The following is a 23,538-nucleotide window of genomic DNA, read 5'->3' as shown; positions in this document are numbered from 1 at the left end:
CTATACGGCATTAAACACTTAAGAGCTGTATATCAGTTAAGTGACTTACTGACTCGAATAACAAAGCGATTGGTCAGTTCAAGTTCCTAATCGAGTCGCATCAGATCGGTCTGCACGAATATAACAAATAATTGCACAATCGAAGGTAAAATATTTTATTAAAACTGGATTTTATTTGTATGAATTGTTGTATGCATGTTGTTGTTTTTAAACTAGTTGCATCTCATCGGTTTGTGTGATTATAATAAATAATTGATCATTTGAAGGTAAAATATTTTAATAAAATTTGTTTGTGTCAGATGGTTTTAAATTTGTTATTAATTTATTAAAAGTTGCTAATTTAATTATCTTCCATTTTATATATGTATACCCGGAATGTTTAATCTGTTGGGTTATCAATGTTTACAGAATTAACACAATGCTAGTAGCCTAATATAATGTTTACGAATATATTACTTATTAATCTCTATTTATGTAATAAAATATAATAAATAACGAACTTATTTTAATACGTGGCACAAAATAATAAGGAAATTATATATTGATTATGTTTCTTGAATTTCAGGATATGATCCCATAAAGATGTTTTTTCAAATAATTTTTTCCTGTGTTGTTTTGGGTATTGTTTCAAGTGCTCCTTCCACCCGTGATTCTTCAACATGTGGATATCAAGTGAGTAAATAGATTAATTTTATGGGAGGCCCTAATTATTATATTCAAATACTCATAATCTAATAAGTTTATATATAATAGATTATTGGTACACATATTTACAGCATAAGATAAAATTAAGAATTATCTTTGTCATGTTTTCTTAGTTAATAAATATTTATTTTTTCATACACTACGTAGATAATTGTAATACATTAAATCGTATACTGATAATAATTTTTGTACGTATATTTATTAAATCTAACAACGTAATTTTAGTCATGCCACCCACTAAAAGAAGGATATATTAACGTACACATTGTACCTCACACACATGATGACGTTGGTTGGTTAAAAACAGTTGATCAATATTATTACGGAAGTAAGTATCATTTACAATAACAAAACACAAAATATGCCATTTATTTGTAATTTTAGGCCGAACCAACATTCAAAATGCTGGTGTCCAATATATTTTAGACTCAGTTGTACAGGCTCTAAAAAAAGATACCAATAGAAGGTTTGATTATTTTGATGTACTACTAAAATTTACAATTAATTTATTATTAATTTTAGATTTATTTATGTTGAAACAGCATTCTTCTGGAAATGGTGGATTCATCAACATGACACCGTAAAATCTTTAGTTAGAAAACTTGTTAAAAATGGACAACTTGAGTTTATCGGTGGTGCTTGGAGTATGAATGATGAGGCGGCAACACATTATCATTCTATTGTTGATCAGTTTACCTGGGGACTAAGGTAACGTTAACTCAAGAAAAAATACATTTTGTTTAAAAATAACTTATATTTTCAGAAAATTAAATGAAACCTTTGGAGAATGTGGAAGACCAAAAGTTGGATGGCAAATCGATCCCTTTGGTCACAGCAGGGAAATGGCTTCCATATTTTCACAGTTAGGGTTTGATGGAGTGCTACTTGGAAGAATTGATTACCAAGAAAAAACAGAAAGACTTACTACAAAGACGCCAGAGATGATTTGGAGAGGAAGCGACAATTTAGGTAAAACCATGAGTAATTTCATTATCATCAAGTGAAAATTAATCTTTCAGGTGATAAGAGTAATATATTTACCAGCGTTTTGTACAACGTTTACGCTCCCCCAAAAGGATTTTGTTTTGATATACTTTGCACTGATGATCCAATTATTGACGATAAGAAGAGTCCCGATTATAATGTCGATGAAAAAGTAATATTAATAACAATATTAAATATAAATAAAACCAAAATTATGTTTTAGATTGATAACTTCTTTAGTTACATTAAAAATATGACTGATGGATATACTACTTCTAACGTGCTTGTAACTATGGGCGAAGACTTCCACTATCAAGAAGCTAATGTTTGGTTTAAAAATCTGGATCTCCTAATTAAGTAAGAATAATTTTAAGTTTTACATGATTAATTAAAATCTGTCAATTTAATATAAATTTATATTTGTAATTAAAATTGCAGATATGCAAATGCAAGACAGGCATCAGGTTCAAAATACAACCTAATTTATTCAACACCCTCTTGTTACGTTAAAGCAATCAACGATGAAACAAAAGGAAAGAAAAATTGGTTGGTCAAAACAGACGACTTTTTCCCATATGCATCAGATCCACATGCATTTTGGACAGGATATTTTACTTCAAGACCAACCATTAAGCGTTTTGAAAGAGAAGGAAATAACTTTTTACAAGTAAGAAAAGTTTTAAGTTGCTTCAGTTTTTTTTTTTTTTAATTTTGAAATTGTGTAGGTTTGCAAACAACTTTATGCCTTGGCCAACTTGGGTCCAGAAGATTGGGTTGACTTGAATGCTTTAAGGGAAGCTATGGGTGTGATGCAGCATCACGACGCTGTTACTGGCACCGAAAAGGAACACGTCGCACATGATTACGAAAGAATTTTGGCTAAAGGAATCGAGGAATGTGAAATAATTACAGCAACTGCGTTAAGGTAATTTAATACCTACTCGTTTAATAAAACTGTAACAAATTGAATAATTTTCAGTCAACTGATGACAAGCTCCAGCAAAAAACGTCTAAATGATGATCCTAAACCAGAAATTCCTTTTAAATCTTGCTTATTGACAAATGTCAGTTCTTGCCCCATTTCTGAAGTAGAAAAAAATTTCATCGTAAATGTGTATAATCCTTTGAGTAGAAATGTCAGAAAATTTGTAAGGTTGCCTGTCTTGGGAACCGGCTATAAAGTTGTGGATTCATCAGGTTGGTTTTAATTTGAAAACGAAATGAAAGAAATTAATTAAATTGACAATTTCAGGTACCCAACTTCGAGTACAACTGATTCCCATTGCGTCACCAATATTGACCATCCCGGGCAGAAGAAGTGAAGCTACTGTCGAATTAGTGTTTTTAGCCGAGGACATACCGCCTTTAGGTTTCAAATCATTCCACATTTCCAGAATTGAGGAAAACAACATTATCCAGAAGTCACCTGTACAAAGCCAATATAAATTAGGAGTATGCATAAATATTTCATATATTAATATAATTTTTAATTAACCTTTCTCTAGAATGCTATTTTTGACATAAACAAAGACACTGGCCTAATTATTTCCGCAACTATCAACGGAATTAACCTTCCACTGTCTCAAGAGTTTCTGTACTACGAAGGATTTGTGGGCAATAATGCTGTATTCGACAACCGATCATCAGGAGCTTACATATTTAGACCGCTAGAACAAACTGCGACTAAAGTTAGTGAGAAAGCTAAAATTGAAGTTTATCAAGGACCACTTGTTGCCGAAGTACATCAAATATTCAATGAATGGGTTAGTCAAATTATTCGTATATACGCAGATGAGGACTTTGTGGAATTCGACTGGCTTGTAGGACCCATCCCTATCGAGTATATATTTTAAAGGTCACCAGTTGATAAATACTTACAATCTCAATTTTAATTTTAGTCAACCACACGGAAAGGAAATAATAACCAGATTTAAAACAAATTTAGCAAATAATGGAGTATTTTATACAGACTCAAACGGAAGAGAAATGTTGAAGAGGGTACTAAACTTTAGGCCGACGTGGAATTTAGAATTAGAAGAGCCAGTCTCAGGAAATTATTATCCAATAACATCAAAGATCTTAATTAGAGACGCTGATAAAGATGTGGAAGTAGCAGTTTTGACGGACAGAGCTCAAGGGGGGTCAAGTTTGAAAGATGGGCAATTGGAATTAATGGTAATACGTTTAAGCAACTTTTATATTTGTATTTAGTTATTTTATATTTCAGATCCACAGAAATTGCATGCATGACGATGCATTTGGTGTGGGCGAAGCTTTAATTGAAGAAGCCTTTGATAGGGGACTAGTTGCAAGAGGAACCCACTGGCTAGTTTTTGGAAGTTTGTCTAACAGCACTAGTGGTAAGCTGTTTTTTACTTTTTTATTAGACATTCATGTTTATCTTATATATTTCTACTTCAGGAAAAAGTGTAGCTGCTCTTGAAAGAGATATTGCCCAAAGAAAATTGTTGAATGCGTGGACGTTCTTAGCTCCAACAACTAAAACATTTGAGGAAGCTCAAAATAGCTATAAATTTGACGTAAGTATATATTATTATTTTTAAAATACGTGCCTATTTTAAATTTTGTTGTAGTTCGCCGGTTTGCAACGTTCTCTTCCTGATAATGTTCAAATTTTAACTTTAGAACCATGGAAAGGATTTAGTTTCCTTTTACGTTTGGAACATGTTTTAGAAAAAGGCGAAGATCCTACATTGTCTCAAACAACTACAGTTGACTTAAAGGTAAATTCGAAATAAATAATCTATATTCATTATGCTATTTAAACTTACCTACATTTCTACTTTATGTTTGTATTATATTTTTTAGGAACTTTTTACCCCTTTTACAATTAATTCATTGAAAGAAACCACTTTAGGAGCCAACCAATGGCTTAGTGACAGTGAAAGGCTTACATTCGATGCATCATCAGATACTTTGCATTCATTGGTAAAGGCTAAAAAATTAAACACTGTTGAACTGGAAAAAAGAAGGATATATGAGGACAGCGAATCAGAGGCACCTAATAACGTTAAGAGGGATACCATCACTGATGACCTGGATAATTTGAAAATTTCATTGTCACCTATGCAAATTCGTACATTTGTTGTAGAAATTAAGGAAATATAAATTTTAATTAAGGAATAAATAATTTTAAATAATTGCATGTTTTATTTTTATCATATATCTTCAAAAATATTTCTGTGACTGTGTCATTCAAATAATTTAAAAATATTTCTGGAATATTGTATTAACTATATCTTCTGACTATCTAAGTTACACACAATAGAAGTAACTTCTCTTATTCTTCGTTATGTGGAATGAATGTTTTCTAAAATAAATTCGAGAGTGGTCCTTCAAATTTAATTAGTTAATTTTTAACTTAATTTTTATTTTGGCACAAGCCAATTAATATTTAACAAAATTATTAATTATAAGAATAAGATAATCTATATTTTATAAGTTAAAAATCAATAATACATATTAAATAAACTTTTATTAAGGGATTTAATAATTTAATATTAAATATAATAACCTTCAGAATAACATTAAGATTAAACCTCAATCTACCTTATAAATCATAAATTTAAAAAAGCCTCTCCAATTAATATTTATATCTTTAAGTATTCAATAAAATTATGTTATTAATCAAAACATTTCAAAATATAAGTGGAAAATTACAGAGCTCCCAACATGAATGATATCAATGAACAAGTTGCATTAAGTGTACTTTTTATTCAATGAAACAATGACTTTCCAAAAAAAAAAACTATAAATAACTTTATACAAATCTTAAATAAAAAAGTCAATTAATTGAACAATTACCTTATAAAAAGAAGAAATATTTTAAAATTATGATTTTATACATACCTTACACAAAAAGTAAACCCTTTATCTTATTCATCTTGACACAAGCCAATTATAATTGATTTGTTTTTATTATAAAAATTTATTAAAAACAATACTCAAATCCTAGATAAGACATTTAGTCCATAGTAACACGAAAACCATTACTAGCAAGTTCTAAGTTAATTATAAATAGAAAAGATTTTAAAAATATTATTCAGTTAGATCAAAATGTTATCAACAACACTCACCCTTTTTATTTTGTTGGGTGCAAGTAACATTTCTGCTAAACCTTTAGCAGAAAATAAAACATGTGGATACGATGTAAGTATTTATTAATAGTTATAGATTAATAATAAAACAGTATCATTGAAACCAAATTATAGACGAAATTTACGATATTTTTTAAATTTTACAGGCTTGTCCAAAGACGGACCCAAATAAATTTAATGTGCATTTAGTTTGTCATTCACATGATGATTTAGGGTGGTTAAACACTGTTGATGGTTACTTAAATCAATGTAGGCTTAGATCGTTTAACTATTAATTTAATCAATTTAACATTTCCATATTTTTTTAGATATGGTGGATATATTCAAAACAGTTGTTGAAGAACTTTTAAAAAACCCTAATAGAAAGTAAATTCTTCCTTAATCATATAATCATTTCATATTAATTGTCAAAAAATGTTTCAGATTTGTCCAAACAGAAAGTGCATATCTTTCTTATTGGTGGAAACAACAGACAGAAGAAGAAAAAGATAAATTCAGGCACTTGGTGAATAATGGACAAATAGAAATTGTAAACGGAGCTTGGTGTTCAAACGACGAAGCTGCAACTCATTACCAATCAATCATCGATCAGTTTACCTTAGGACACAGGTATAATTAGCAAAAATTAAGCAAAAGTTAACGTATTTTATGGTTGGAAATGTAATTTTTCAGGTTTCTAGAGGATGAGTTTGGAGAATGTGCCAGAACAAACATTGGTTGGCAGGTTGATACTTTCGGACACAGCAGGGAACAGGCCTCGCTCTATGCCCAAATGGGAATTGATGGATTTTTGTTTGCAAGATTCCACTTCGAAGATCTCGCTAAGAGGAAAGAAAACAGAACTATGGATCTTCTTTGGATTGGTAGTGAAAATTTAGGTAACAAAACAACTATTGCTACTATTATTTGAAATAAATTAAATTTTAATTATCATCTTTAGGTGTACAAGAGAGTAATATTTTCACTTCGATGATATATAATCACTACAGTCATCCTGCAGGATTCTGTTTCGATGCTAATTGCGGTGACCCAGAAATTATTGATGACGAGAATGACGAAGGCTACAATGTAGAAGAGAGAGTACGTTTTTATATTTTACTTTAATATTTTTATGAATTGTGATGTACTTAGGTAAACGCCTTCGCTGACTATGTAAGAGAACAAGCTACCCATTACACATCAAACAACATTTTGGTCACCATGGGAGATGATTTCCAATATACCGTAGCTAGTAAGAATTTTGGAAACATCGACAAGTTAATAGCGTATGTTACAACAACGATATTGATTGTTTGTAATTAATATCTTTCCGCATCTTTAGAGGATTTGAAAAGTTTCAACCCACCATGGATGATGGCACACCAATCAGCATTTTGTATTCGTCACCTTCATGTTACGCAAAATCTGTAAATGATTATATGATAAGAACGAATGGAAAGCTTGATGTAAAGTATGATGACTTCTTCCCACATGCTCATTCTGTTCATGAGTATTGGGCTGGCTTTTTCACATCTCGCCCAACGTCAAAGAGATTTGAACGTATCGGCAACAATGTGCTGCAGATAGCAAGACAACTTTCTGGTTTTGCCAATCTGGCATATAACGTTAATTACGATCTCGAAGATGCTATTGGTGTAATGCAGCATCATGATGCTATAACTGGAACGGAAAGAGAAGCAGTGGAACAAGATTACCACAGATTAATTGCAAATGGTATTAGCAAATCTGTCGATAACATTGAAGAATCCTTGAGGTAAGAAAATTGTAATTTAAATTCTGGTATACAAAAATAAATGTATTTTTTTTTTTAGAAAAATTTTAAATGATGATTCACTACAGTTGGCTTATTGCCCTTTGGCTAACATTAGTATTTGTGCTGAAACCAAAAAAGATGAATTTAATATAGTTTTATACAATCCTCTTGGTAGAACTGTAAAACAACACGTGCAAGTTCCCGTGGAGGGAAATTCTTGGACTATTACCGACCCAGAAGGTAACTTGGAAGCAGTGTTTATATTATGTACTAATAAAATATGTATTTAGGTAATGTTGTTCAACATTTTATGACTAAACCAATTCGTGAGTTTAATGAAGCAGCAGAAGATTTAAATGCTGCATTAAACAGCGACCTCGTCATATTTGATGCCGAAATTCCACCACTGGGTCTAAGTGTGTATAACTTTAAAAAGCAGCAATCAGCACGTTTTAGTGAGGTGGATCATTTTATTAAACAACGTGGCAATAAACTTCGAATTGGATTTGATGTAAATAACTTAAAAATGCTCGTGACATTTAATAAAACTAATAATTTTGTACATGTAGGATAACAACGTTATAATTGGAGAAGACAATTTAATCAACCAAATAACTGTACAAGGAAACACTGTTAATGTGAAACAAGAATTTTTATATTACATCAGTAACTATGAAGTAAGCAATCCGTACCTCTTTAGACCTGATGAAGAAATTCGTACAGCCCAGGTACTATCTGATGACGTAAAAGTCACATACAGAAAACCCCAAAATGGTGTAATGGAAATTAAACAAGTGGTTAATGATTGGGTAACACAAATAATTCGTATTTTCGAAGGCGATAACCACATAGAACTAGACTGGGCCGTTGGTCCCATCGATGTAAGGTAATTAAAAACATAAATCTAAAGTATCATTATTTTTACACGAGAAACACATTTTAGTAATGGTAAAGGTAGAGAAGTAATTTCAAGATTCACCACTGATTGGGACACAAAGGGCGTGTTTTATACCGATTCCAACAGTAGAGAAATTTTAAGAAGAGAAAACCAAAAGAGGCCTACCTACGAATACACCAATGAGGAACCGCAATCCGGAAATTATTTCCCCGTAACTTCGAGAGTCTATTTGGAAAATGAAACTGAAAGTACTCAGTTCGCTATTATAACTGATAGAGCTGAGGGTGCTGCTAGTTTGGAAAGTGGTCAATTAGAATTGATGGTAACTAGTGATGAAATTAGTCAATAGGAAAACTAAAAAATCTCAAATAAATTTATAGATCCATCGTGTGACATTGAATGCATATTCATCATCAGTTAATGAGCCTCTAAATGAAATTGAATATGGTATTGGAGTGATTGCGAGAGGCACTCACTATATAACCATTGGAAAATCTAGTTCTAGTGGAGATAAATCAGGTGGGTTACTAACTTACTAATATTTCATTTTTTGTCTTAATATGATTCTTTTAGTTGCTGAATTTGCACAAGTCACTCAAAGAAAATTAGCCCAACAAGTCCATTTAAGTCCTATCACTCTCATATCTTCCGGACATTTGAAAACTACAACGACCTCACTCCTTAATGGACAACTTCCGGAAAATGTTCATATTTTGACCTTCGGAAAGTGGAATGATATACAAAATACATACATACTTCGTTTGGAACATTTCTACGAGGTAGATGACGATCCTGTTTTGTCTCAAGAAGTTATTGTGGATCTGGAAGTAAGTAATGTCTGTAATAACCATAATTTATGCTTTTAATTCTCTTTTTCTCGTTGCAGAATTTGCTTTCTTCATTAAAAGTTGAGTCGATTGAGGAAAAAGTTTTGACTGGTATTAAGCCAATTGAAAAAAGCGTACGTCTTAGCTGGCCACAGCTTTCAGAAGTTAACAAACTTAAAAAGAAAATAGGGGATGATGGTCTTAAAATTTCTTTAGCACCTATGCAAATTAGAACGTTTATTTTAACTGTTAATAAAGAATAGTAAGGTTTTCTTATTTAAAAATATATTGTCATTGTGGAATTTAGTAAGGATAATAATAAACTTAGCCTTTTCATAAATATAAATTTGTTGAATGTCATTAAAACTTAAGGCTTAAATTATTAGAATAACACAACATATTTATAATCAATAAAAACATTTTAGAAAAGTAAGTAAATATTACTAAACGAAATTAAAATTTTATTGATACTAGTTTTTTTTTTTAATAGATATCCACATAACAATTTAAATTTAATGTTTTTGTTTTTTAATTTTATATTACCTTATCATGCAATAAAAAATAAACAACATACCTAGTATACTATTAAATCATATCGATAATTAAACTCATGAAAATAATCTTGATCTGCTTATAATCAATAGTTTCATTAAAATAACAGAACAAAAGTTGTCAGATAAACATTTACTGATCAATTTTGATGTGTACAAATTTTAATTCCTATAAATTATTGAACTGTAAATTCAAACAACAACCTGTCAATATCAACAGTATTACATACCAGCTAGTACTCTTTTAATTTTTTTATTTTATTGGCTTAATAAATATTTAATTTCAATGACTAATTTTTTAAAAATATTTGATTAAATATTAATTAATAAAGAAATAAATTAAAAATATGACTCTTCTGTTGCCAATGCTATTTTTATTATTGACATATCAACAATAACAATGATTTTAATCTCATTGTTAATTATTTTTAGAAGTAGATTTCGGATTAAGTGGTTTTTGATATACCAATTAAACTTTATTAATAACAATCAAAACAAATAAACACGAACATGTTGCTAAGGAATTTTATATTGTTAAGTTTTTTTTAATTGAAGTGTTTATAAAATATAAAAAATTGTTGCCATATCACTTGAAAGCATTTAGAACTCAATATGAAAACAATTAAAAATTATATTTTTTAATTAAAATAATGAAAATTCCAAATATACAAGAATTTCTGTATTAATATTAAACGAGATAATTTTTCTTATAAAACTACAAAATTATGGAACACAATATTTTTCCATACTTTTGTAATTTTATATTTTTATATGTTTATATTTTCATACACTTTTTATTTAGTATAAATCTATGCCATTCTTATCTAAATGAACTTTAGAGTGGAGTAGGTCATTATTTGATAAAAAGCAATTCAATTTAAAATATTGTTTCTCACAGTCTGCATATTGTTACTGAATCCTATATTAGTAATAAATATTATATATATATATATATATATATATATATATATATATATATATTTGACATCATACATGCCAAACCTTTAAATTTATACCATGGAGAATGTGCGGGATATAATGTAAGATTCTTTTTTAATTTTATTTAATTATACGGCGTATTTATGTATTTTAATACAATTTAGGCCTGTCAACATGATATTAATAAAATTAATGTGCATATAGTTCCACATTCTCAGGATGATGTAGGTTGGCTTAGCACAGTAGAACAATATTTCTATGTCAGTAAGTGTTTAAAATGTATTTTTTCTCTAAAGTGATTGAATTATTTATGTTCCATCAGAAGTCGACACTACCATCAGCTCAGTCATAGGGGGACTTCTTCAAAAATACAACAGAAGGTTCAATAATAATTTTATTTTATATTATTAAGTCAAATTTGTTCCCTTTCAAGATTTATTCAAGTTGAAACCGCTTATTTCAAAAAATGGTGGACCGATCAGTCGGACAACGTTAAAAATCTGGTAAGACAACTTGTGAACGAAGGAAGACTGGAAGTGACTGGCGGTGCTTGGAGTATGAACGATGAAGCGGCCACTCATTACCAGTCCATAATTGATCAGTTTACATTGGGCCTAAGATATATTAGTGACAATCTGGGAAAATGCGGGGCACCAAGGGCCGGATGGCAAATCGATCCCTTCGGTAACAGTAGCAAATGGGCATGGGAAGTGTTAAGGTTTTAATGTCATACATTTTTAAATTATTAATTTTGATATTAGGTGCGTTATGGATGGAAACTGTTTAAATAGTAACCCCCAAATAGTTACGGGTTCCAAGAGTCCAATGTACAATTGGGAAGAAAGAGTAAGTTAAAATGTTTTTCATATTTCTATCCAATTGTAACACAAGTATTGCATATATTAAACTTACAAAATATATCTTTTTAGGTCAATAAATTTAAAATACTACTATTAAGTTCTTCTCAAGCAACAATTTACTACTGACCTTTGGCGACGATTTTAGATGGGAAGCAGCCGAAAGATATTACAATAATCTAGATAAACTAATTGCGTGATGATGGATATGGGGTGGCTGAAGCTCTAAACGAACAAGAATTCAATCAAGGTCTTGTTTCTAGAGGAAGTCACTTCATAACATTAGCTATAAGTAATCTATCTTTGAAATTAACTTTAATTTAAGAAGAACATCTAAAGACAAATTTAAATATTAATTTTTTAAATTTTAAAGAAACCTCAACTATACAGGTGCGTATTTTGGTTCAAAGAAAACATTTAACACCACTGTTGTTCTTTACCACAAAACCAATTTCTACGAAATCTAAATTATTTATACAAAAAGAACTTCCTGAAAATGTGCACTTGTTGACGTTAGATAAGTGGAATGACTGGGACAATCTTCTCATAAGATTGGAAAACATTTTGGATAAAAATGAAGGCAAAGAAGTTACAGTCGATTTGACCGTAAGTGTACATGTACTTATAGATAACAATTATATTTTAAAATTTATATATTTTAGGACTTCTTTGTACCATTCAAAATTAAATCCTTAGATGAAACTTTGCTTGCCGCTAATATTATGTTGGGAGATGCATCAAGACTTACTTGGCCTCAATTGAGTAAACCGAATCCAAACAGCATATTGAGCAGAGAAAAAAGGATGGAAAGGGAGGCCAGCGATTTGAAAATCAGTTTAGCTCCAATGCAAATTAGAACATTCATTGCCACCATTGAACGTAAATAGAGAAAAAAGGTCTAGCAAATGTAACTTATTTATAAATATTAAATAAATATCAAATATTTTAATAGATATTTTTATTTTGTATGCGTTTTATTATTAATATAGAATTTTCGTTTATTTCAAATAATCAAATAGTCAAAGTTTATACAAATATCTAAGAATTAATACAATTGATTTTTACATGTATTAAATTTGTTATATAAATATATTCATTTGTATTTCTTTATAAACTTGCTAATTATTTCAAGTTTTGGCAGTAATTTCGAAAAATTTTCTGTTACTTTGACTTAATATTGTCGTGCATGCATAATGCAATATTGTATCTTCAGAATTGCTTTAAAAAATATTTTATAAATTCGTGAATTTTTTTATTTTTCGATTTCAAAATTGGACTAATTAGTAATACATCGATTCTCTGATAATTTTAATATTAAAAATACACGATATAATATTTCAAATTCATTTTATTAATTTTTATTTTTTTTTTCTACAGTTGCAATAAAAGTTCTGATTTGCATTGGTGCTAGAGTGATTTTTAAGTCTTCATCTGCCCGAAGCATGCGTTTCTTTATGCTGAGAACGTTGGATTCTGCGGTCTCCTGTATTTGCGGCCATTTAAGTCTTGAAACTTCTGACAACGGAATGTTGCCAGCCAAAAGGGTTTCCTTCAATGATGTAATGGTGAATGTGTCAAATATTTTCTAAAATAAAAAAATATTAATTATTGTAACGCATGTGACAATTTGTTGATTACCGATAAGTCAATTGTTACTTCCTGAGACAAGTTTGGATCTTCATCTTTTTCTAAAATGTGTTCAAGTCTAATCAAAAATGTGCTGTCAGTATCATTCCAATTGTCTAAAGTTAACAGGTGAACATTTTTAGGTAATTCAGTGTTCAAGAACGTATGTTCCTTTTGTAAAATTTTTCCAGAGGGGAAGAACATTAATGGTTGAAGAAGTTTTCGTTGAGCAATATCACGTTCTATAGCTGACATGGATCTTTTACCTGCATAAATAATTAATAAAGTTAATTAATATTCGCATATTCATACAATAAGGTTACCATCTCCTAAAGTTTTATAACCCAGTGTTACAAAATGTGAAACACGAGCGATTAATCCTTGTCCATGTTCTTGTTCATTTAAAGCTTCTCCTACTCCCTTTCCATCATCATTAAGTAAAGCTCTATGAATCTAAATTCAATCAAATTATTATTTATGATTATTGAGGTTTTTGGCCAATTTACCATAAGTTCCACTTCGCCGTCATGTAAACTAGAACCTCCTTCGGAACGGTCGGTAAGTACAGCAAATTGTTTTTTATCATCTCGTATCATAATTTTTGCATTAATAGGATAATAATTTCCGGCTTGAGGTTCGTCATTAGTATAATTGTAAGTAGCCCTCCAGTTCTTTTTTCTGTATATCATCTCCCTTCCATTGGAATCAGTGTAAAATTCACCTTTAGAGTCAATATTGGTAGAATATCTTATAACCATTTCTTTTCCAAATCCATCACTACAATATTAACAATATAAAATAACTATCCACCTTTTAATTACACAAAATTTTACTCAGTATTAATGGGTCCAGCTATAAAATCGAACTCAATAAAGTCTTCATCTTTGTAAATCCTGATTATTTGACTAGCCCAGTCATTCCAAACCTGTTTAATTTCACGAACAACATTTCCTTTTTCAGTCAATATAGTATTGCTGCACTTATCTGCAAATTTTTTAATATCTTGATCATCAGATTTGGTTTTAAATATATAGGCGCCAGAGTAATGCGAACTCTTGTAATACATCATTTGCTGAGTCACGTCCATTGTAATACCGTGCAAAGTAATTTTCTTAACGAATCCAGTATCTGCATCTAAAGTAACATATTTATCCTGAAATCGTGAAATTGTGAACATGTAATATTCTAAAAGCTTGATTCAAGTTACCTCAAATCCAAACTCTTTATCTTCTTTTAGTTCAAGTGGAACTTTAGCATGGACCGTTTTCTTTGATGATGATTTTTTAATATTATAAATTTTATAACCCAATCCAGGTAAGTTTTCAGCTTTAAAAATTATTACTTTGTCATGCAGGGTTCCCCCAATATCATCAGTTATGTATTTAAAAGATCTGACGGGTTCAGTGACTGCTATTTCAACTTCATCACCTAAAGAGACACAAGTAATTAATTCTTGACATAACTTAACTGTAGTACCGTACCATCAGGATCTGAGACAGACCAGTTGTCACCACTCACTGGGATTTGCACGTAATGGGAAACGGTTCTAGCAAGTGGATTATACAAGAGAACATTGAACTCATCTTTGTTCGACTCTTCGCAAATACTAACGTTGGCTAGAGGGCAGATTTTTAAATCAATTTTATTTTCTAGCCCCAATAAATTTCTAAAACAAGAAAATTGGAACCACAGTTACCATGTATTATTTTGACTTCAACTTACGACAAAGCAGTGCCAACTTTTTCTAAAGATTCACTGATACCTTTCGTAAGTAATCTGTGATAATCTTTTTCCACTGCAGTTTTTTCAGTGCCTGTAATAGCGTCGTGATGTTGGAATATTCCCATAGCTTCCTCCAATCGCTTATTACTTCCCATTGGTAAACCTCCTAGTGCACTCAATTGTTTAAAAGCCTAATTGTCATTGCGAATTAATTAAGTTGAACCCTTTCGATTGAAAATTTAACAAACCTGTAAATAATTGTTTCCTACTCTTTCGTAACGTTTAGATGTAGGCCTTGAGGTGAAATATCCTGCCCACACTTTGTTAGCACTGTCTGCATAGGGGAAGAAATCATCAGTTTTCACTTGTAAAGTTTGTTCATTAGCTATGACAAATTCGTTTACAGCTTTTGCATAACAAGATGGTGTAGAGTAAATCAAATTTATTTCTTTGTCGTTAATTTTTGGATTATATTTTTTAAAGCCACTGAAATTTAAAAAAGTTAGCTTAGGATTTTTATATGTTTAATATTATATTTACGCAATTAATTGATCTACGTTATTAAATGTTCTCTCTGCAGATTCATATTTGAAATCATCACCAACCGTTAACAAAAGATTGTTGGTAGGGCGATGTTTAATTGCATCTTCAATAATTTTAGTGAAATCAGTTACCTATAACATAAATAGGTGTTATTTTATGTTAGTATAATATTATTATAGTTATTTACTCTTTTTTCGACATTGTATTCAGGACTAGCTTCATTGGGAACTAGCAACTCATCGCTACACCTTATGTCAAAGCAAAATCCACTTGGTGCGCTGTAGTGACTTTCGAAAACGGACGTGAATATATTTGAATCGCTGCCTGAAACCAAAATGAGTGTTGTTCGTTATGATCCATGGTTTGGATGAATAATGACATACCTAAATTTTCACTTCCAGTCCAGAGCAAATCCATAGTTTTATCGGCTTTTCTTTGATCTCGGTCTCTGTAGTCCAGTCTGGCGAAATAAAATCCATCAAATCCTAACTGAGCGAATATGGAGGCTTGTTCTCTACTGTGACCGAACGGATCAATCTGCCAACCGATTTTCGGACGGGCACATTTACCCAAATTGTCCTCCAAATATCGGAGGCCTAAAGTAAATTGGTCCACCGTCGATTGATAGTGCGCTGCGCCTTCGTCGTTCATACTCCAGCCACCACCAATTATTTCTAAACGGCCCTCATTAATTAGTTTTTTTACCCACTTCTTTGTCAGCTCTGGCTGTTGAGTCCACCACTTCTTGAAGAAAGCTGTTTCGACTTGAATAAATCTATAATAAAAATTTGTTAATAAACTTAATACATTTCAAACATAAATGTTTCTACTTTCTGTCTTCGTTTTGCAATAGTGCTCCGACGACCGAACTAATTATTATTTCCACCTCTACAAATAAAAGATAAATTATTTTAAAAAAACTTTAAACTAAAGTCGGTTAGTTTACTTTGATAATAATATTGATCAACAGTATTCACCCAACCGACGTCATCGTGAGAATGCATAACCAAATGTACATTGATTTTATTTAAATCAATCGGGGCACATGCCTGAAATCACAAAAAAGAAATTGAAATTAAAAAAATTGTAAAAATATTTTTATAAAATTCTTACATTATATCCTCGGCAGATTCCATCATCTTCAACTGTAAGAGGTTTTGAGTAACAAGCTCCGATTACGGAGAAAAGCAAAAATAATAATTTCATTTAAAATTAAACTTATGACTGAAAATCTTAAGTCTTAGGTAACCTCCTGTCGCTTGCTCGAAAGATAATGGCTGTTGTTTTATTTCCAATTTACACAACTATTTTTATCTGAATTCAATCTATTTAGATAATCTTGAATAATGTGTTCAAACTCAACGATAAAATTAATTAATCTGGTGTTGACATATTTATTTTTTTGAAGTATAAAACTCTTGGATATATAAAGCAAATTTATTTGATTGTTCTGAAGTAAAGTTCAAATAGATTTGAATCATTATCGATGATATAAATTTTAAAACTCTAAAATTCATTCGAAATTAAATGGATAAGGCTATAACAGAAATGTTGTTTATTTTTTAAACAGCTCTAAAGATTAGAAATAAATTATTATGGCTAATTATGTGTAATTTCATTATATAAATAATATATATTCAGTGTGACCCATTTGAAAGTGGAAAGGTCGTTCATAAAATTTATATTTTTGTCCAATTTTAAAAAAATTGTTTCCAATTGTAATTTTCTAGACTTGAAAATCTTTTATAGAAAATCTGCACTTCTCGTTTACCAAATTTCATAAAAAAAGTATGCAAATTCATAATTCTGTGGAAAAATTAAAAATAATATTTTGCTTAGACTTTGGAATAAACTGCCAAAAATAACATATGTTAACTAATTGTTCAACAATATAATATTATAATAATAATAGAATACTTATTATATTATACTCATTCTTAAAATTCAAATTTTAGTAAGTTCGTCGTAAAATTAATGAATCATGTTCGTAAATTATCCCAAAACAATTGAGAAAGATAACCACGAACTTGCGAGAAAATATGAAAAATGAATTAAATTGGATAAATGAACAGTGGATTAATGAAAGTAAACCAAATTTGGGTATTAAAATCATTAGTCATAAATATGGTATTATTAGAACAATATTCCAATATTCTTGAAAAATTAGATAATTTGTGCTATTTTTGACAATTTGTTATATAGAATACTTACTTTAAAAAAATAAACTCATAGAAAGAATGTGATTTTTAATATGTCCACAAATTTATGAATAGGCATATTTTATTATAAAATTTGGTATATACTCATTTTGGGAGGTACTTAATCCAGTGACGAAATTAAAATTAATAATCATACTGTACGTTTTGGTTTTGGGCCAAAAAGGAGATATTTTGTATATAGTTTGTATATAGAAATTTTATGGGGTTCGCAAATGGGCCGCACTGTACAGTGTACATATATACGTGATCATTTGTTCTGATACAATTAATGAAGTTACTGTTGCCAATTGCCACTTCAGCTAAGATTAAATCCTTAATTAAATCATAAAAAATCCTTTTTATTATCTTTAATCACGTTTTTTTTAAATAACATACAAATAATTACATTCCAACTATTATTAGAAAATGTTGCCAAGTAAAATATTTTTCTCCAGCTTGCTTACAGTTAATCAATCAATTTTGATAATGATCTTAACAAAACGCTTTTTAATATCTCTAAAAAACAATTATAAATTACATTATTATTTGATTGAAGTTTGTTTTTAAATTACAATGGAAAAGTTATATATTAAATAAAGTTCCATAACAATATAACAAATGTAAAATATATTTATATAATGTATTTAAGATTTAATTTCATTGAAAGTAAAAAAATTATAGATAATATTAATTAAAATATTCGTACACTCAACTGCAACAGCGGTTTCCGCCTGTTGATAAAAATGTATATTCTAATCAGTTCTGATTCTTAACCACACACCAAAAAGAACAGAATATTATACACAAAAAAAGGTAATAAATAAAATTTAATAATAACAACACCCCTTTTTATTTCATAACCGTTTTTGTATGGTAAAAACTAAAATCATATTTGTGGAATAATTATTGTCGAGTAATGCCTTATTAATCACTTATTAGTGATAATAAAATAATTTAAATCTAATTTCTTATCATAGATACATAAGTAATGAGATTTTTCAAATGTGGGTATATAAAGTGTGGGAAAGTACATTAGACGTGGAAAAAGTAGGGTTCCAAAATAAACACAAACGTTGTATGTTCTCAATGAAGTGCCTTATATTATTAACTGCGCTTATAAGCGCAATATCAGCCAAACCATTTTTTATAGTGGATGAAGAATGCAAAGGGTATAACGTAAGTTATTTTTACTGTCAATTAATGTATATAAAATAAATTACAAATTATAGGCGTGCGTTCCAATTGATCTAAACAAAATCAATGTACACTTAATCCCACATTCCCATGACGATGTAGGTTGGTTAAGTACTGTGGATCAATATTTCTTTAATCGTGAGTAAAAAACTTATTCATATTTTATATGTTTTTATTTCATTATTTATTATAGAGGTTGAAACTATCATAAGTTCCGTTATTGGTGGTCTCCTACAAAATGAGGAAAGAAGGTACATTTTACACATAAAATATTGAATATAATTTTTAATAATTAATAAATTTTAAGATTCATTCAAGTCGAAACCGCTTACTTCAAAAAGTGGTGGGTAGAACAACCTCAACTCACCAAAGACCTCGTAAGACAACTTACCAATGAAGGAAGGTTGGAATTCATTGGAGGCGGTTGGAGTATGAACGATGAAGCAGCTGCCCACTACATGTCTACCATCGATCAGTTCACTCTTGGTCTCAGATATTTGGTTGACAATGTGGGAAAATGTGCAAAACCCAAAATCGGTTGGCAAATTGATCCTTTCGGTCACAGTCGAGAACAAGCGTCCATATTCTCTCAGTTGGGGTATGACGGGTTTTACTTTGCAAGGTTGGACTACAGGGATAGAGATAAAAGGAAGAGAGAAGGAAATATGGATTTGCTGTGGACTGGAAGTGCCAACTTGGGTATGATAAAAATTTAATTTTCTCTGCCTTAATTTGTTATTAAAACATTAAATTGTAGGAAGTGACTCAAATATCTTTACATCTGCATTCGAGAACCATTATAGTGCTCCCAATGGTTTTTGCTTTGACATTCGTTGCGGCGATGAAATGATCGTCAATGATGAAGAAAGTCCAGAGTACAACTTGGAAGAAAAAGTCAATAAATTTGTAGAAACTATTAAAGGAGTCAAAGACCATTACCCTACTGATAACGTTCTGTTTACTCTTGGAGATGATTTCAGATGGGAAGCTGCAGAAAGATCCTTCAATCAGCTTGACAAACTGATTGCGTAAGTAATATTTTTGTTTTTTACTGAAATAATTATTAATATAAAAACTTAGTGGTTTCAAAAAATTCAACCCCAAACTGGATGATAAGGAAATTAATATCTTCTACTCAACCCCATCTTGCTACGCTAAGGCGGTGAATGAGTTTGCTACTAAAAAAGACATCAAGCTCGATGTAAAAACTGATGACTTCTTGCCGTATGCCAGTAGTGCCAATAGAGTATGGTCCGGTTACTATACTTCAAGACCAACATCTAAGCATTATGAAAGACTTTCTAACAATTTGCTTCAAGTAAGTCTATAATAACACGTTTGTTTAACTTAAAATTTATATATTTTTAAAGATCTCTAGACAATTGAGTGTTCTTGGTGGACTACCTCACGGTACACTGTTTAATTTGGAATCAGCAATGGGTTACATGCAACATCATGATGCTATCACAGGTACTGAAAAGACTCATGTAGAAAAGGATTACCACAGAACTCTGACTAAAAGTGTCGACGAAGCTATTGACGCCAACAGTCAGGCACTTACGTAAGTTTTACCTTTTATAAAACATTATAATAATATTATTTATTAGCAGTCGATTTATAAAAAGACAATTCTTTTAGCAACATTTTGGGATTAAGTAATAACATTGGTTTGAAAACTTGTCCCTTGGCTAACGTTAGTATATGTGCGGAATCAAACAAAGATGAGTTTCAAGTTTTACTTTACAACCCCCTCGCTAAAACTACCACGCAGTATGTACAAATTCCTGTTACTGGAAACAATTGGGAAGTCACAGATCCAGAGGGTAACAGCGTTGAAGTTGTTGTGTCAGAACCGATACGCAATTTCGATTATATTGCCCAAGCAACTAGAAATGAAATTCATGAAAATATTCTCATTTTCAAAGTTGATTTGCCTGCTGTTGGTTACAATGTATATAACATCAAAAGAGGAAATTCCATTCATAAAACTTCGATTAAAAAGGTTACCCTAAAGGAGGACGCAAAAGTTGGATTTGACGTAAGTGTAATTTTTATAAAGATTTGATTACATTTTAATATTTTTTGTGACAGGACAAATACGTTGTATTGGATGGGGAAACTGGCCACGTTAAACAAATTACCATTAATGGAGTCACCGCAGATATTGAACAAGAAATTAAGTATTACAAAGGTTCTGATGCCTCTGGTGCCTATATATTTAGACCAGATTCTTACGATCGTGATCATCATTCTTTTGGTAAAGCTGATGTCACTATTCTATCAAATGATGGAAACGTAGTGAGAGAAATCAAACAAGTTTGGAATGATTGGATTACACAAATTGTCAGAATTTACAAGGACGAAAACTTTGTTGAATTCGATTATGCTGTGGGACCCATCAACCTTGAGTAAGATTTTCCTGTACATTAACTTTTTTTTAATTAATACTATTAAAATAATTATAGTGCGGGTGATAATGGAACTGAAGTTGTTTTGACTTACACTTCTAATATTGCAAACGATGGAGTTTTCTACACTGATTCCAACGGAAGAGAAATGATATACAGAAAGAAGGACTTCAGACCAACTTATGATTACTCTAATGAAGAACCTCAAGCAGGAAATTATTATCCCATTAACACGCGCATTGCAATTGAAGATGACCAAACTAGATTAGCAGTTATTACTGATAGATCTCATGGTGGAGCCAGTCTAAATGAAGGACAAATTGAAATTATGGTAAGCAGTCAGTTAAGAGTTTTAGAGAATTATGACTAAAAATTTTTAATGGCTTTCCAGGTTAACAGAGCACTTTCCCATGATGATGGATTTGGAGTGGGTGAAGCATTAAATGAACAAGAATTCGACAGAGGTCTAGTGTCAAGAGGGTCCAATTATTTAACCATTGGTGCATCTAAATCTAGTGACGGTAAGATATTGAAAACTCATATAATCTTATCATCACGTAATAATATATTTGTAATTCATACATCAGCTAAATATGTTGTTTCTTCCAGATAATAAATCACTTCCAGCAATTGAAAGAGACATTGCTCTGAAGAAAACTCTACAGCCGTGGATTTTCTTCCCATCTCAAAGTGTTGACACGAAGTCACAAAGCTTTATTACATCAGAATTGCCAGAAAACGTTCATCTTCTGACGCTTGATACTTGGGATGATAGCAAATCTCAAATTCTTATTCGTTTGGAACATATATTGGAATGGAATGAAGACAACAATCTCTCCAAGGAAGTTACTGTTGACCTTAATGTACGTAATTTCATGTTGTAAGGCACAAAATATTATGATTTATACATGTGTTTTTTAGGGCTTGTTCAAACAATTCACCATTACATCTTTGGAAGAAACACTACTAGCTGGTACTGTGTCTTTGTCAGAGTCGGAACGTCTGAAATGGCCACAAGTTGAAGAATCTTTCAAATCTGAAATTTACAAAAAAGAAACAAGACTTCAAAGAAGAGCTGCCGATTTAAATATTACTCTTGCTCCCATGCAAATTAGAACGTTCATTGCAACGATTGAAAGGAATTAATTTATAATTGTAGTATGTTATATTTTTATTAATTTATTATAAATGAAAAATAAAATTATTATATTTAATATAACACTGTATTATTATATCATTATTATAAATAAAATTATTAAATTTTAAATTAAAATTAAAGTTAAAATAAATTAAACTTTCTAGAATAGGTATAGTACAGTAATAAACTGATCAAAAAAAGTTAAGCATATTATCATATTTAGACGAAAATATAAATTTAACGTAAAAATGAAAACAATAAAACAAAACAAAAACGAGGTTCGAGAAAACGCATCATGGGTCCATATTTAAATATTTAGTTTGATTTTAACTTCATTCAAGAATTAACAGCAAATTTTTACTGCCTTTTCTTAAAATCATGCATCATTTATGAAAAGAATACCGACATAGTGGTATAAGAATGTTTCACATTGGCTCAAAACAAGTTGATGTGGCCGCTACATTTAATGTTGACCAATCCGTGGTGTGCAGACTCTATCAACCGTCTCTAGAAATTGGACGTTTACGAGATCGATCTAGAGAAGGTCGACCAAGAGTTACATCTGACCAAGAAGAGGAGCACGAGCTGTCCAAACTGAAAACTTCTCATACAAGACCTGATTTTGGCTACTGGACATCATATAAGCCCAAGGAGATATTTAAATCGGTTAAATGATGCAGGACTCCGGTGCAGAAGACCCATAAGGCGACTACTTCTCCAGTCAGGAAAGAGAATTCAAGAATAAATCCCATAATTTTGTAGGAGGTAAAACAGAAATTATAGATAACATTATTGATCTCTATCGATGGAATTTGGAATCAAATTTTCGATTTTTAGACGACAACGCTTGACCCAAATTGTCTTCCCTTCCACCCTGGTCGCCTGATCTGAACTACATAGAAAATTCCTGGGATATGCTTGGAAGATTATTAATTGCTCACCACCCTGTGCTCATATTGTCAGAGAATTAAGACAACTTCTTCTAGAATTATGAATCACTTTGTTTCAAAATCAGGGTAGGGTAGAAGTTATGAAAAGATGCAGAGGTGAAATTAATCGATATTAAATAAAATGATT

At 30.6% G+C, this 23,538-nt stretch overlaps 5 protein-coding genes and 1 non-coding gene across 6 annotated transcripts; 5 read left to right on the top strand and 1 right to left on the bottom strand.

Moving 5' to 3' along the window:
• Window positions 1-5: 5 nt before the first annotated feature.
• LOC109602399 (lysosomal alpha-mannosidase-like) lies at window positions 6-4,850 on the top strand. The gene is made up of 18 exons (XM_020018764.2): window positions 6-145; window positions 566-672; window positions 931-1,033; window positions 1,090-1,171; window positions 1,228-1,413; window positions 1,469-1,674; window positions 1,725-1,861; window positions 1,913-2,046; window positions 2,128-2,356; window positions 2,415-2,614; window positions 2,669-2,886; window positions 2,942-3,141; window positions 3,195-3,529; window positions 3,588-3,864; window positions 3,917-4,049; window positions 4,111-4,229; window positions 4,284-4,433; window positions 4,519-4,850. Exons 2-18 carry the CDS (start codon window positions 583-585, stop codon window positions 4,816-4,818), a joined length of 3,099 nt encoding a protein of 1,032 aa, XP_019874323.2. The 5' UTR covers window positions 6-145; window positions 566-582; the 3' UTR covers window positions 4,819-4,850.
• Window positions 4,851-5,846: 996 nt separating this feature from the next.
• On the top strand, window positions 5,847-7,850 carry LOC109602392 (lysosomal alpha-mannosidase-like). The gene is made up of 8 exons (XM_049962806.1): window positions 5,847-5,859; window positions 6,116-6,173; window positions 6,231-6,416; window positions 6,480-6,685; window positions 6,748-6,887; window positions 6,939-7,072; window positions 7,129-7,560; window positions 7,619-7,850. The coding sequence occupies exons 1-8, from the start codon at window positions 5,847-5,849 to the stop codon at window positions 7,848-7,850; spliced, it is 1,401 nt and encodes a 466-aa protein (XP_049818763.1).
• Window positions 7,851-7,865: 15 nt separating this feature from the next.
• On the top strand, window positions 7,866-9,709 carry LOC109602413 (lysosomal alpha-mannosidase-like). The gene is made up of 6 exons (XM_049963045.1): window positions 7,866-8,071; window positions 8,130-8,446; window positions 8,504-8,780; window positions 8,839-8,977; window positions 9,032-9,285; window positions 9,345-9,709. Exons 1-6 carry the CDS (start codon window positions 7,871-7,873, stop codon window positions 9,546-9,548), a joined length of 1,392 nt encoding a protein of 463 aa, XP_049819002.1. The 5' UTR covers window positions 7,866-7,870; the 3' UTR covers window positions 9,549-9,709.
• Window positions 9,710-10,945: 1,236 nt separating this feature from the next.
• On the top strand, window positions 10,946-12,518 carry LOC109602407 (uncharacterized). Its single transcript, XR_007547302.1, has 5 exons — window positions 10,946-11,039; window positions 11,098-11,155; window positions 11,209-11,621; window positions 11,705-12,238; window positions 12,295-12,518. It is a non-coding gene; the product is annotated as an uncharacterized LOC109602407 (transcript).
• Window positions 12,519-12,962: 444 nt separating this feature from the next.
• Window positions 12,963-17,093, bottom strand: LOC109602393 (lysosomal alpha-mannosidase). The gene is made up of 15 exons (XM_049963175.1): window positions 16,637-17,093; window positions 16,470-16,572; window positions 16,354-16,411; window positions 15,907-16,298; window positions 15,711-15,847; window positions 15,521-15,654; window positions 15,229-15,466; window positions 14,981-15,171; window positions 14,740-14,924; window positions 14,466-14,686; window positions 14,092-14,411; window positions 13,765-14,035; window positions 13,582-13,711; window positions 13,271-13,524; window positions 12,963-13,217 (listed from the first exon to the last, which is right to left on the bottom strand). The coding sequence occupies exons 1-15, from the start codon at window positions 16,727-16,729 to the stop codon at window positions 12,984-12,986; spliced, it is 2,961 nt and encodes a 986-aa protein (XP_049819132.1). The 5' UTR covers window positions 16,730-17,093; the 3' UTR covers window positions 12,963-12,983.
• A 1,222-nt stretch (window positions 17,094-18,315) lies between these two features.
• Window positions 18,316-22,542, top strand: LOC109602394 (lysosomal alpha-mannosidase). The gene is made up of 13 exons (XM_049963174.1): window positions 18,316-18,897; window positions 18,951-19,053; window positions 19,109-19,166; window positions 19,223-19,614; window positions 19,673-19,943; window positions 19,996-20,233; window positions 20,286-20,476; window positions 20,554-20,953; window positions 21,007-21,323; window positions 21,381-21,654; window positions 21,715-21,844; window positions 21,933-22,186; window positions 22,245-22,542. The coding sequence occupies exons 1-13, from the start codon at window positions 18,724-18,726 to the stop codon at window positions 22,467-22,469; spliced, it is 3,027 nt and encodes a 1,008-aa protein (XP_049819131.1). The 5' UTR covers window positions 18,316-18,723; the 3' UTR covers window positions 22,470-22,542.
• Window positions 22,543-23,538: the final 996 nt, after the last annotated feature.

The sequence above is a fragment of the Aethina tumida genome, chromosome 2 (genome assembly GCF_024364675.1).
Source record: "Aethina tumida isolate Nest 87 chromosome 2, icAetTumi1.1, whole genome shotgun sequence".
Lineage (NCBI taxonomy): Eukaryota > Metazoa > Arthropoda > Insecta > Coleoptera > Nitidulidae > Aethina > Aethina tumida.
The sequence above is the reverse complement of the archived record's forward strand: the minus strand, read 5'-3'. Positions and strand labels throughout refer to the sequence as shown.